This window comes from Cydia splendana, chromosome 13 (assembly GCF_910591565.1).
Source record: "Cydia splendana chromosome 13, ilCydSple1.2, whole genome shotgun sequence".
Classification (NCBI taxonomy): Eukaryota; Metazoa; Arthropoda; class Insecta; order Lepidoptera; family Tortricidae; genus Cydia; species Cydia splendana.
The window spans coordinates 2,552,701-2,566,760 of record NC_085972.1 but is presented as its reverse complement, the minus strand read 5'-3'; the positions used below and the strand labels follow the sequence as shown (position 1 = coordinate 2,566,760).

Genomic DNA, 14,060 nt, shown 5'->3' with positions numbered 1-14,060 from the left:
ATATTAGTAACTAAGATGTTGATTCTTGTTAAGTGAGAGTCTCAGTGAGTAAGATGTGTGTTATGACGAGGGTTAAATTCATCCTCAGCCAAATTTTTAGGGTTCCGTACTTAAAGGGTAATAACGGGACCCTATTACTAAGACTCCGCTGTCCGTCCGTCCGTCTGTCACCAGGCTGTATCTCATGAACCGTGATAGCTAGGCAGTTGAAATTTTCACAGATGATGTATTTCTGTTGTCGCTATAACAACAAATACTAAAAAGTACGGAACCCTCGGTGGGCGAGTCCGACTCGCACTTTTCCGGTTTTTTATTTCTTTAAAATACGACCCATGACATTTATATCCAATTTTAAAATGGACGTATCCTTAACCCGAACTCGAAATTAACGAATTAACGAACTCGTGCAAAAAAAGTACCGCCCGAAAATGGAAATCAAACGTGATTGGCGGCACGAGTGAGATAAATATAAATCAATTAAATTTTTCCAGTCGCCGCCCGGACTAATGACGTCATGGCGTGCGTATTACAAATCCTAACAGGGGTGCGATTCTGTACTTATTTTTACTGTTGGTGGTGTTGAAAATTTTGTGATCTGGCTGCGACCTGGCAGGGCTCACTCCGCGATATCGTCGCGTCGCTACAAGTACATGCGGCCCACACCAATTTTGGTGTCTAGCCATAGTAGTTGCCGCACATCGCTACAGAATGGACGCCTGCTCGCGCTTGCGCCACCTTGCGGTCATATCTGTCGTAATAGACGCGTTTTGTTAGAGAGTGAAACTTCTGTGCCTAGTACCTACTATTATTTATTCTGTGCTGCGAAATCGATTGACAATTGACATATCGACTATAGTGACAGCTAGAGTCGAACCAAGCTGTCTCTACATGGCTTTTGCAATGACAGGGTGTGGCAAAAAAGTTGTGTCAATTTATTTGAAAATATAACGCTTATAATGACGCTCGTTCACTTTGATCTATTAATAGTCGATGCAAAGTTAACGTACTCTATATGGATTATACGAGGTTTATTCCATTTTGTTTCTTCCTATTCGCGATTCTGCACAAAATAAATTCCACACAGCTGAGTTTGATTACATGCGTTAAACTTCACAGTCATAAAATGAAATAATTATTGTAAAAATAAATAATAATAAGTATCAATAAACAGATGATGAAATTGTGTAGCAGTTTTTTTTTGTTTGAAACTTTTAAGACTGTTTTTCAAAACAATCATATAACTGAAAAGATAAAACTTTAATTTCACATTAAAACACACAAACAAATATAATTTCACAGTTATCCATTAGTCTTCAAAGAAATGTTATTAAAAATTAATTAAAAATTAAAAATTTGATTTCCCATTACGTCTCCCGAATCAGCCTGTATAGCGGTCTTGCCACATAGATTTACGGTGTCAAAATTAAAGTGGTATTAATGTGGTGGTGATGTTACTCAACGAAGGCCGCAAAAATATATGACACGATCTTAGAAGAGCCATAAGAGCATGTCACATATTTATGCGACCTTCGAAGAGTAACATATTATTGCAGGTGATTGTACAAAAAACTGGTAGGCACATAGAGACTAAAAACAAACAGAACTAAAGCTAAATGTAGGTATTGTTTAAAATTATCTATCTATCTATCTTCTATACATATAATAAAGCTGAAGAGGGTCGAAAGTCTGTACATGGAAGATATTTGAAAAAAAGTTGGCTGGGGATACTTAGAATTGATAACAGAACACGTTCCAACAGTTTTTAGAATTTTTGTCTGTTTGTCTGTTTATCTGTTTATCTGTTTGTCTGTTTATTTGAACGCGCATCACGTGAAAACGGCTGAACAGATTTTGATGAAAACTTTACTAATAGGTCGAGAAAATCCCCGGCCAGGTTATAGGCTATAAAAATTCAAACCCTAAAAGGGGGGGTAGCCACAACACTCGATTGACTTAAGTTTGCCCCTAAATCGTATGGCGCTACTTAGGAAGGAGGGGCAAACTTTTTTCAAATATGTGCTAACACTATAGAGTACCCTGGTAAACTAACAGATGGCGCTGAATTTAAAACGATGTGACATAAATAAGTCACCGAGGAAGGATTTTGCCAAATTAACTCTAAGTTTAGAAGGCCCCTTTTCTAAAATTTAAATCAATCGTACGGATATCAACAAATTTAATTGAATAATTGTGTTGATTTAATAATACAACAAAATTAAACGACAGTAAATTAATTGCCCCACATTGCACAGTGCCATCTTTTGGGGAGCTGAGTAAACATTAAGTAACCAAGAAAACTAAAAATGGGTTTACATAGTTACGTAGTGGTAAAATAAACACACATATCAACACGCGTATAATTGCATAAAATTATTTAAGGCCGTTCCCGTACCCAAATGAAATCTACAATCGAGCCTCCCCTCACGCCACCCGTCCCGCCCCTAGATACAATGACGATACAACAGCGCCACGCAAGAAGTAGCGACTTAAATGAACTAACAGGACACTGATTTGTAAAACGTATTACTAAATACTGAAAAAAAGCATGCTGCATCTCATAGATGGCGTTAAAGTTAAATTGGAAAAATAAATGAAACATAGTGCAAATTAAATATTCATTTTAATGAAGTCAACTCTTATTTCAATAATATTTAATTATGAGGGTGTAAATACAGTTTATATTTAAACAAATTAATGACTGCAAGTTTTCTATAATATCATTATTTATTAGGTATACTGTGCAGGTATATCATCGATATTTATTAAAAAAAAACCGGGCAAGTGCGAGTCGGACTCGCGCACGAAGGGTTCCGTACCATAATGCAAAAAAAAACAAAAAAAAAGCAAAAAAAAAAACGGTCACCCATCCAAATACTGACCACTCCCGACGTTGCTTAACTTTGGTCAAAAATCACGTTTGTTGTATGGGAGCCCCATTTAAATCTTTATTTACAATATACAAACTCTTAGTGACCGTCGTGATGCTAATGATTCCGTTCTGCTCTTCAAAATTTTCCGTTCACAATTAGATGCCCCTATTCTTTTACATAAAATCTGTTTTAGAGTTCCGCGAAGACGAGAGCGCCGTTGTCGTAAAAGAATAGTAGATTGTTAACCAAGGGTTGAAAGGCACCCATTTCTGTCGAGGTAGTTTGGCGCTCGAACGCAGTGAGAGCGCCAATAGTCCGAGACGGAAATGGTGCCTTTCACCCGAGTTAAACACTCTACTTTTCATATCGAATGCGAGGAAACCAAACAAGACAAGGCAATTTTGCAAAATCAGTAATTGAAGTACCCATTAGACCAACGGCCATGATTTTTTTCCTTAGGACTTACTTGCAATCGGAGACTTTACATGTGTGAAGATTAATAACCCCTAGCGAAAATCATTTAGATTGCAATATTTAGGAAAACACACATTTTTTAACAAACTGCAGTCATTTTTAAATGATTTGTTCATTATAGTATGAAAATCAGCGGGATTGCCACTTACTTTTTAATTTTATACTTTTTCGTTCTAAAAGCCGCAACACACTACCGGACCGCACCGCGACCTTGGTGCGCCGCACCACATAATAACATAATAAAAGTATATTAAATAACAATTTAATTAATAATATAAGAACATTTTATGTTGTATTTTATTTTATTTCATGAATATAGTGCTAAATAACTTTAAAAACCAATTTAATATCGTACAAACGTTTAACTGTGGCTGTATAAGATTCTGCCTTTGCTCATTTACGCAAGTGTAAGGTTTAAAAAAATATATTTGGTGTATTCCTTTTGGTTCCCGCCTTATGAAATCGAGTAAATAGAAAATTCAACGAAAGAAATCAAGAATAATATGTTTTTAACAATTTACTTACATAATTTTTTATAAAACCAGGATCAACGTGGGATTAGTAAAATAAACAATTACCAATTGTTCCAGGCGAGGAAATAAAGACTATTTTTCCATTTTGTTTCCACCCAGTTGTTCGTGGGACGGGGACGCAGAGGAGTACACCACTTTTCTGCGCTAGAGCATAAACGTATCACTTTCTGCGCACCTTTTAGAACAACAACGACCCACTTTCAGAGCATGAGATATGAAAACTTATTTTCTATACCATTCTGCAGGACTGGCTACGGTAGAAACGTATTCATTAAACGCGCATGTAAACTATTTAATGAAAACCTTAAACTTAATGATGTAGACTTCTTTCACTGTACACTAACACAACTTAAGAATGCATTTAAATATTGAATTTAACTAAATTTATAACTTGCTTAACGCATTTAAAATGTATTTTTGACAAAGTATCAAATCATAGATTTACAAATTTCTAGTAATATATAGTAATTGCAATAATACAAATTAAGTCTTTCTCTTATATAGTTAATAGCCACGGACCTATTTATATGTTTTTCTGTTATGAAACTATAGGTCTATTCTTATTGTCTTTAAAATATGTTCATAATCCATGTATGACTGTTTGTTTCTGAATAAAAAAAAAAAAATAATAATAATAATATATATATATATATATTCTGTTTTTAGTATTTGTTGTTATAGCGGCAACAGAAATACATCATCTGTGAAAATTTCAACTGTCTAGCTCTCACGGTTCGTGAGATACAGCCTGGTGACAGACGGACGGACGGACGGACGGACGGACGGACAGCGAAGTCTTAGTAATAGGGTCCCGTTTTACTCTTTGGGTACGGAACCCTAATTAGGGCATACCGGTACAAGTGCGAAAAATAGGTAATTCGCACATGTATCATACAACGTTTTACAGTACATAATATGGCCCTTTAAATTTTCGACATAGTTACGTAATGTGCTAATTATCGCACTAATGCGGTAAAGTAGCACCATATTGTAATAGTACTTACCTACATTACGTTTACAAGTGCGGCAAATAGGAAAATCGAAACGAGTGGCGATAAATTCGAACACGACCGAAGGGAGTGTTTTGAATCGACACGAGTTGCGAATTACCTATTGGCACATGTATCGTACAACGTTTTACAGTACCTACAGTCCTACATACTAGGGTTTGCTCCCGGGAAATACCGGTACCGAAAGTACCGGGAATTCCCGGGATTTAGAGCCAAGCAAAGAACCGGGATTTCAAAATTAAATTCCCGGTACTTTCGGGATTTTCGGGACTAATATTTCCGGTACAATATTTGACTGTTTTCTGTTACTTAGCATGAAATATCATGTTTTTTAAAGAAATACATTATATAAATCCATTGCTGACGCTAATACTTTTACGACTGACCATATATTAAAGCAAAACAAAAATAGTCAATGGGTTTGACAATGCCAACAAAATAAAATAGCTTATTTTGAAACTATACGAGTGTTTCTACGATAAATAATTTTATACGAATAATTAGTTAGTTGTATACTAAATACGAGCAAAAACTAGAGAGAATTGTGTTATTAATAAAATATTTCTTTTAATTCGAATACGGTATAAGAAACTCTTATTGATAATCTGAATGACATTTTAAAATGAATTAAAATATTATAGTGACATGTCCTCTCCTTGGTAAATTCTTAATTCTGGCTGCAACAACTTCTTGATCCTTCCTATTGATAATTTTATTACCATTTTTACCTACTCACATGCAATTTTGCACATTTATTCAAGCCCCTTATCTTGTCTAGAATACAAAATTTCGTAAACGTAGCTCTAACAGTTATTCATAAATTAACGTTTTAAAACCGGCATTTTTGTGCCTGACTGACTAATAGATCAAAAACCTAACCCACTTCGAGCTGACCTAGAAACTTGAAATTTGGCACTAAGGAATGCAAATCGGTTATTTTTTGTATGGAAATAACCGCGGTTTCGGTTAATAACCGATTATTTCCATACAAAAAATAACCGATTTGCATTCCCTATTTGGCACCAAGGTAGACTATTAGGAGTTTATAGAGGGAACAATCTAAAAAATGAAAATTATTGATAATTTGATGAAGAAAAACATATATACTTATCGATAATAGATGACTAATTTTCATTTATGGTATTAATCGATCAGGTTTGTCTTTAGGATCAAAAGTCTATATGGGATCCATTGCATTAAAGGAATACAAAAGTCAGAAATGATAGTCAAAGTCCGACAGTCGTACTTCACTCGCGAAACGCCCCGAACAAAACGATATGTGACCGTGACGTCAAGGTCACAAAGAGTCCATCTTGAAGTATGAACAAAACAAGAAAATTGCGATTTTGTCGGTGAAATATTGCGTTTATGTATATAGTTTCCATACAATCTTTTATTGGATAAAATGCGAGGAATCGAATCGAATGGTAACTAACTGCGACAATTCTTCGACCGACGGTTTTGTCAGGAAGCTCTTCTTCCACATTGAACGATATTTGTAACTGAAAATAAAATATATTGTATGTGTTAGCATTTACAATTTGTCACATCATGTACAGTCGACGTCAAAGATATGTACCTATTGCAGCATACTCCTTTGTAATAAGGTGAAAAATGTATACATATATTTGACGTCGACTGTACATATAAAGCACCGGTGGTAAAGAACCAACGAGAGAAATAAAAGTAAGACCCTGTATAATGACTACGAATCGTGTGATAAATCAATTTACGATGGAATTCTGGCACACGAAGTTGAAACAATGTTATTCTAGCTAGGTAGTTAGTACAAAAGGTAAAATTGTTCTCTGCTCTACAATCAATAAGCATAATTAGCATGAATCACCTACCTCATGGGTATCTTCTTCCTCTAATATACTAGGAACCCGATAAGTGTCATCCACCTGTGCAATGCGTGGGTTCAAAATGTTTGAGCCGGTCGCCTCACTGTCAAAACCAAAATTAAATAAATGTATGATGTTTTACAGCACATATGGACTTTACCGCACTAGTGCGATAATGCACACACACATTACGTAACTATGTCAAATATTTAAAGGGCTAGTAGTAGTAGTAAACTCTTTATTGTACAAAAAGACATATTAAAAATAACATACAATTAGCAAGAAGTACAAAGGCGAACTTATCCCTTTGAGGGATCTCTTCCAGTTAACCTATAGGGCTATATGTACTGTAAAACGTTGTACGATACATGTGAGAATAGGTAATACGCAACTCATGTCAACTATTTTTCGCACTATTTTTTATCATCAAGTGATGATGAACAATAACAGCCACATTTTGCCTCTCATTAAGCATCCGGACAAATCTGTCGGTCGAAGAATTGTAGCAGCCAGTCATTTCTTTACAACATCACTCAATTTATAAATTAGTCCATTACTATTTCATAAATTGATCATGGACCCGCGAAACGCAGCGTTCCAGAAATGCAGTTATTTCGAAAAGTGAGACAGACTAATTTCAAAATTTTTATGTAGGTACCTATATTATAACAAGTGATGACAATGGAGAAAACTACTTGAAAGTAAATAAACCATTGTGCTGGTTACAGGTACAGTCGGCGTCAAATACTTTGTAGCAACAAAGTAGCCAAATAGTAACATCTAGCAAGTAACATAATAAAATTGCGGTTTATGACGTAAGTGTTAAAAAAACTGCTTACTAGATCTCGTTCAAACCAATTTTCGGTGGAAGTTTGCATGGTAATGTACATCATATATATATATATATATATTTTATCATTCTCTTATTTTAGAAGTTAAAGGACACACATTTTACAACTTTGGAGGTGGTCTCTCCCGCAAACTATTGAGTTTAGAAAAAAATGATATCAAAAACCTCAATATATTTTTTGAAGACCTATCCATAAATACCCCACACGTATGGGATTGATGCAAAAAAAAATTTTGAGTTTCAGTTCTAAGTATGGGAAACCCCCAAAATGTATTGTTTTTTTCTATTTTTGTTGAAAAATCCAAGTTTCAACAGTACCTATAGTTCTTATAGTTTCAGAAAAAAGTCGCTGTATATACGGACGGACAGACAGACAGACATGACGAATCCTTAAGGGTTCCGTTTTTTGCCATTTGGCTACAGAACCCTAAAAATGCTCTATCACAGGTAAATGAGAAATTGAAAATGGAAATAATTGCCCAAGATTATTAGTTTTATTAAAATAAAAAATCGGTCAACACGCTCAAGAAAAGGAAATCATTTACTATTGTGTAGGGTAGGTATAATATAAAATAACTACCAGTTCATTAAAAAATACGTAAAAGAATAACGAAAGTACGGACAATCGGTAAATCCCGGGATTTTAATTTCCGGGACTTACTCAGGCAACCCTATTACATTCTATCAGTGTACATTTTTAGGGTTCCGTACCCAAAGGGTAAAAACGGGACCCTATTACTAAGACTTCGCTGTCCGTCCGTCCGTCTGTCCGTCTGTCATCAGGCTGTATCTCATGAACCGTGGTAGCTAGACAGTTTAAAATTTCACAGATGATTGAATTTCTATCGCCGCTATAACAACAAATACTAAAAACAGAATAAAATGCAACAAACGTGATTTTTGCCGTTTTTTGCATAATGGTACGGAACCCTGCGTGTGCAAAACCAACTTGCACTTGGCCGGTTTTTTTAAATTAAGTACCTCTTGGAGAATATCAAATAACTGATGAGGGCAATGTATCTCGTACGATATTATTGATTGGCGACATTTTATTTAGTTTTCGGCGAACATTTGCTAAGTAGGTAGTACTAATACTACTAATAGCCATCTAGGAAAATAAGTACAAAATATGTCCAAATAATTGAGAATATCAATTCAATTCATAAAAAGATATAAGCATCTGCACTGATAGGAAAACAGTAGGTATCTAAATCTAACTAAGGTCTATTCGTACGCCGCCGCTGTGAGTACTTGAGTAGGTAGGTATTTGTGACGTTATCTATGAAAAGGGACCTTATTGTCGATGGCGCTTCCGCCATTATTAACGATGCTCTGATATAAATACCACGCCGTGCGACGCAGTGCGTCGTAAGCGCCATAGACAATAAGGTCCCTTTTCATAGATAATGCCACAATTAGAATTAGAACTTACTCGTTACTTTGAATGTCAGTGGTTGATGAAATCGGAGATTCCATTTCCATATTTTGCAGTCTGTAAATAAAGATAAATTGTAGTAGTGTATTGTGTTACGTAGGTAGGGCTAAAAAGCACAAGTCAAATAATTATACTCACTCGATGTAGTCTAAAGATATAGTATCATGTTCGGCTGTGAAATTATCCAATTTTCTTCTTTTCCTAGAAAGACAAAAAAGTAAAAAGTTTAGACGCATGACAAATCACGAGCTGAGGTTCGAACCCTCGATAGGTGGATGGATTGCTAAAAGAACGCTTTATGCGTCTAATTGTGTGCGTTACATGTATCACTGTGTGCTCGTATTTATAGGAAGGCCTACTACACCGCAACCGCGTAACTACGACTCACGACGCACACATAGACGGCAATGTTTTCTGTCTTTGGGGTCATCCATTTATTACGTCACACGAATTTCTAGGTTTTTTTACCCCTCCCCCCCTCCTTGTCACACTTGGTCACATTTGGCAAACCCCTCCCCCCTGGTGTGACGTCACATTTGTTCAACGAAATCGGCAAATATTTATTTAATCTTCTTCTTCTTCTTCCTCGCGCTATCCCGGCATTTTGCCACGGCTCATGGGAGCCTGGGGTCCGCTTGACAACTAATCCCAAGAATTGACGTAGGCACTAGTTTTTACGGAAGCGACTGCCATCTGACCTTCCAACCCAGAGGGGAAACTAGGCCTTATTGGGATTAGTCCGGTTTCCTCACGATGTTTTCCTTCACCGAAAAGCAAATATTTATTTAATATTTTATCAAAATATTTTTGACAAAAGAAATATTAGTAATTTTATAACCCAAAACTGATTAAGAAATAAAATTAAACGAATAAAAACGATTATCGTTTCAAAAACTTGTTATTTAACTGTATAGCGAATAAAATAATTTAAATAAATTTTCGGTTAATGATGAAGTTAAAGTGACGTCACAAAGTATATGACTCCCCCCTCCCCCTTGTCACAACATGTCACATTTTCTTGACCCCCTCCCTCCCCCTAAACGTGTGATGTAATTAATGGATGACCCCTTTGCCGTGCAAGGCGCTAGTGCCGCGTGGTGTAAACGTCGCGAATCGCAATATCCTTTTAAGCTATTTAGATGATGAATTGATGACAATGTTTACCGGTAGATGGAGCGATTATTAAATTCTAGAATGTTTTAAGTTATATGGATTACTAATTAGTACGATCAAGTATATATTAAATTAAGTAATAATTACGTATTTCACTGTGTAATAAATATACATTTTTACTTACGTTAGTTCCATTGTTTGTTGGAATCTTCCGAGTTGTCTTTTTCGAGATGTCTTCTTTTTATTCAATTGCTTGTTACCCATTATAACTTAAAGGTTTTGGTGCACACACTAGGACACACAACACAGCACAGTTTTTATAAGTAAATCTTATATTTGTTTTGGGGACACCTAGTACAGGTCCATCTGGCACGAGCGCTCAGCCATCACTGTCTCATTTCGAAAGACGGACGGAGATAGAGCATGCAGGCCGGAGTCGATATTTTGTTACGATAGAATTAGTTGATGTTTATTTATTTTAAAAATATTGCCTCTAATTATCGTTTTTCTAAAGCTGTCAAATTACTGTTATACTTATGATTGATTTTTCTCCTTTTTTTGTTTCATAGTGTCACATAGTAAAGAAACGAGTAAAGTTGGAGTAAAAATTCGAATTGGAGGTTACTTTGGGAATAAATTGTATCGAGCGAAGTGTTATGAATCGTGTATCGAAAGCTGTGTTATTAAAGATAATATAATCAAGAATTATATTTATTTTTCCCACGTCTACAAGTATCACCGTTTCTTAGAAAAATAGGATAATTATTGGGGTATTTTTACATTTCTGGCTCAGGGAACGGCCTTAAAATTATTTATTTTCTCCGTCATGAATTATACCTAATCGTAATTATATCGCATCCATATCAAATCCATATTCATACGTATCGCCTCCTTAAGCACTTAATAATGGCCACGAAGGTGGGTACTTTGAAAAAAAAAAAACATTGACCTCTGTCATTTGCAGTGTCGGATTAACCCTTTTAAGCAAAATAAGCACTTGCTTAGGGCACTATGTCTAGGGGGCACCAAAAATTATCGAAAAAATTTCGCGCTCGCTTCGCTCGCGTTTTCAATAACATTCTAAGATGTTTATGATAAAGGTGACATTCGGGTGGCGCCTGCAGCAGCATTAGGTACTCTGTTGCAACGTTACTGCTGCAGCACTGTCAATTTTCGTGATAAAATGATGTGACTGATTTCCACACTAAAAGTAAAAATGTACAACTGTCTATCAAAATGCGTTTTTTATGTCGAAAAATTTTCGCGGTCGCTTCGCTCGCGTTTTAATAACTTTCTAAGATATGATAAAGGTGACATTCGGGTGGCGACTGCAGCAGCATTAGGTACTCTGTTGCAACGTTACTGCTGCAGCACTGTCAATGTTCGTGATAAAATAATGTGACTGATTTCCACACTAAAAGTAAAAATATATAACTGTCTATCACAATGCGTTTTTTATATCGAAACATTTTCGCGCTCGCTTCGCTCGCGTTTTCAATTACTTTCTAACATATGATAAAGGTGACATTCAATTTTCGTGATATAATAATGTGACTGATTTCCATACTAAAAGTAAAAATGTGCAACCTGTCTATCGAATTGCGTTTTTTTATATCGAAAAATTGTCGCGCTCGCTTCGCTCGCGTTTCCAATAACTTTCTAAGATATGATAAAGGTGACATTCGGGTGGGGACTGCAGCAGCATTAGGTACTCTGTTGCAACGTTACTGCTGCAGCACTGACAATTTTCGTGATAAAATGATGTGACTGATTTCCATTCTCAGCTGAAATGCAGCAATGAACGTCACTCAATTTACCAAAAAAATTCAATGTAATCTTGATGACCCTAGGGAGAGGGGGCACCATGGTCTAGAAATACTTAGGGCATCAAAATATCTTAATCCGGCCGACTGGTCGTTTGCAGAGTGAAACGATTTGGGACTCGCATTTTATACGCATTACCATGCCTTCCCGAAAAAAATCTGATCGCATTGAGGTTACAAGGGGCACGTGGTCTTCCTCAGGAGTCTGAAGAAGACCACGGTAAGTGGCGCTCTAGCCAGGCAGGCCGCTTCGCTTTCGCTCGCGCGCGTATACCTTACTGTATCGTCCGATATTCACCTACTACTCTGTCGTTTAAATCCTTAGAGAATATAACCAACGGAGACGCCATGTCTATAATTTTCGGTACAAAATAGTCTAGCGTTTTTTGCGGACGTTTTCTGACGACGGTTGACCATTGGCCGCCTATTTTCGACATAGGGGAACGCCTGTTAATGACCACTCCGTTTGGTTATATTCTCTAAGTTTAAATCACGTGTAAAATTTGAATAAGGGCAAAACTATTGATTTTGGAGTGTAGTTTTATTTAGTGGTGCTTACCTAATTGTAAAATATTTTATCTGGACTTCAGTCCTCTAGCATATACATATGTCAACTTTACTTCAAGTTCCGCCTCCAGGGGAGAGGGAGAGAAATTAGGATTAGAAATTAGCCGCTTACTGACACAGACCGAATTACACGCGGGCGGAGCCGCGGGCACAGCTAGTCTCAAATAAGTTAAAACAGAAGCAGTATCATGGTCGCATTTTTATCACCTGTCATGCCATGCGTCACTTTCGCACTTACATATTTGTTAGAACAGAAGCGCTGGTGGCCTAGCGGTAAGAGCGCGCGACTTTCAATCTGGAGGTCGCGGGTTCAAACCCCGGCTCGTACATGAGTTTTTCGGAACTTATGTACGAAATATCATTTGATATTTGTCAGTCGCTTTTCGGTGAAGGAAAACATCGTGAGGAAACCGGACTAATCCCAATAAGGCCTAGTTTCCCCTCTGGGTTGGAAGGTCAAATGGCAGTCGCTTTCGTAAAAACTAGTGCCTACGTCAAATCATGGGATTAGTTGTCAAGCGGACCCCAGGCTCCCATGAGCCGTGGCAAAAATGCCGGGAAACGCGAGGAAGAAGAAGATATTTGTTAGAACGTGACAGGCATGGTGACAAATGATAAAAAGCCGTCCATCTTAGCCCTACAGTCTCTTATTTCATAAGAACCATTCAAAAGCACATTGATATCCAGATAAAAAAGTTATAAGTGTTGGATCAAAAGTTACGAGCGGTGAACTTGAGGATACGAAGGTCAAGTGGTCATTGTCCGCCAAGAACCTCATTAAGGGCGGTATCTCAGGTTTTCTTGTTCATAATATTATGTCGATTTATTTATACTTACATCTTTTTTCAGAATATGCGTATAACTAAAGTGTATAGGAATATTTTTTAAATAAAAGGTAATACCTACTCAAATTGAAAAATCCACCGCTTCAAGCAAGATTCGAACTTGGGATCTTTTGGAACATCGGTCCAATTGCTCTTAAACAACTTACAAGCTTACCAAGGGATACTTAAAAAAATGTAGTATCCCTTGCATACGCATCTGCTTCATAAAAAAAATAGTGTAGAAATAATGACTTATCTCGAAAAAAGGCCCGCCACGACGGGTGTGACTTCGTATTTCAAATCGAGCAAGTGTACTCGTATGAAGTCAAGTTACCTATTGGCAAGATACATATATGCCAGACGGTTGTCGAGAAATGTCGAACGCATCAATTGTTACCGCATCATTCTAGGGTCGTATATCCCTATCCCATCCTTTAGCTAGTCTTAGCTTTAACCAGGACTGTCTCGGTCCAGCTTTGCAGATGATCACCGATTGAATTCGCAACGCGTCAATCACAACTTCGCAGTATATTATCGTGAAGATAAGTACGATATCAAAGCACGGTAGAACGATGATGATCACTGATTGAATTCGCGACGCGTAAATCACAACTTCGCAGTATAATATCGTGAACATGAGGACGATATCAAGGCACGGCAGAACGATGATGATCACCGATTGAATTCGTGACGCGTAAATCACAACTTCGCAGTATA

General features: G+C 36.8%; 1 protein-coding gene across 2 annotated transcripts; it reads right to left on the bottom strand.

Annotated features, from left to right (window-relative positions):
• Positions 1-6,049: 6,049 nt before the first annotated feature.
• On the bottom strand, positions 6,050-10,326 carry LOC134796410 (uncharacterized). 2 transcript variants are annotated; one of them, XM_063768611.1, is made up of 5 exons: positions 10,314-10,326; positions 9,155-9,217; positions 9,014-9,073; positions 6,738-6,834; positions 6,050-6,389 (listed from the first exon to the last, which is right to left on the bottom strand). In XM_063768611.1, exons 1-5 carry the CDS (start codon positions 10,322-10,324, stop codon positions 6,135-6,137), a joined length of 486 nt encoding a protein of 161 aa, XP_063624681.1. In that variant the 5' UTR covers positions 10,325-10,326; the 3' UTR covers positions 6,050-6,134. The 2 variants fall into 2 exon arrangements, with proteins under 2 accessions (XP_063624681.1, XP_063624682.1); XM_063768612.1 differs by having other exon boundaries at positions 6,050-6,834.
• Between the last annotated feature and the right edge of the window lie 3,734 nt (positions 10,327-14,060).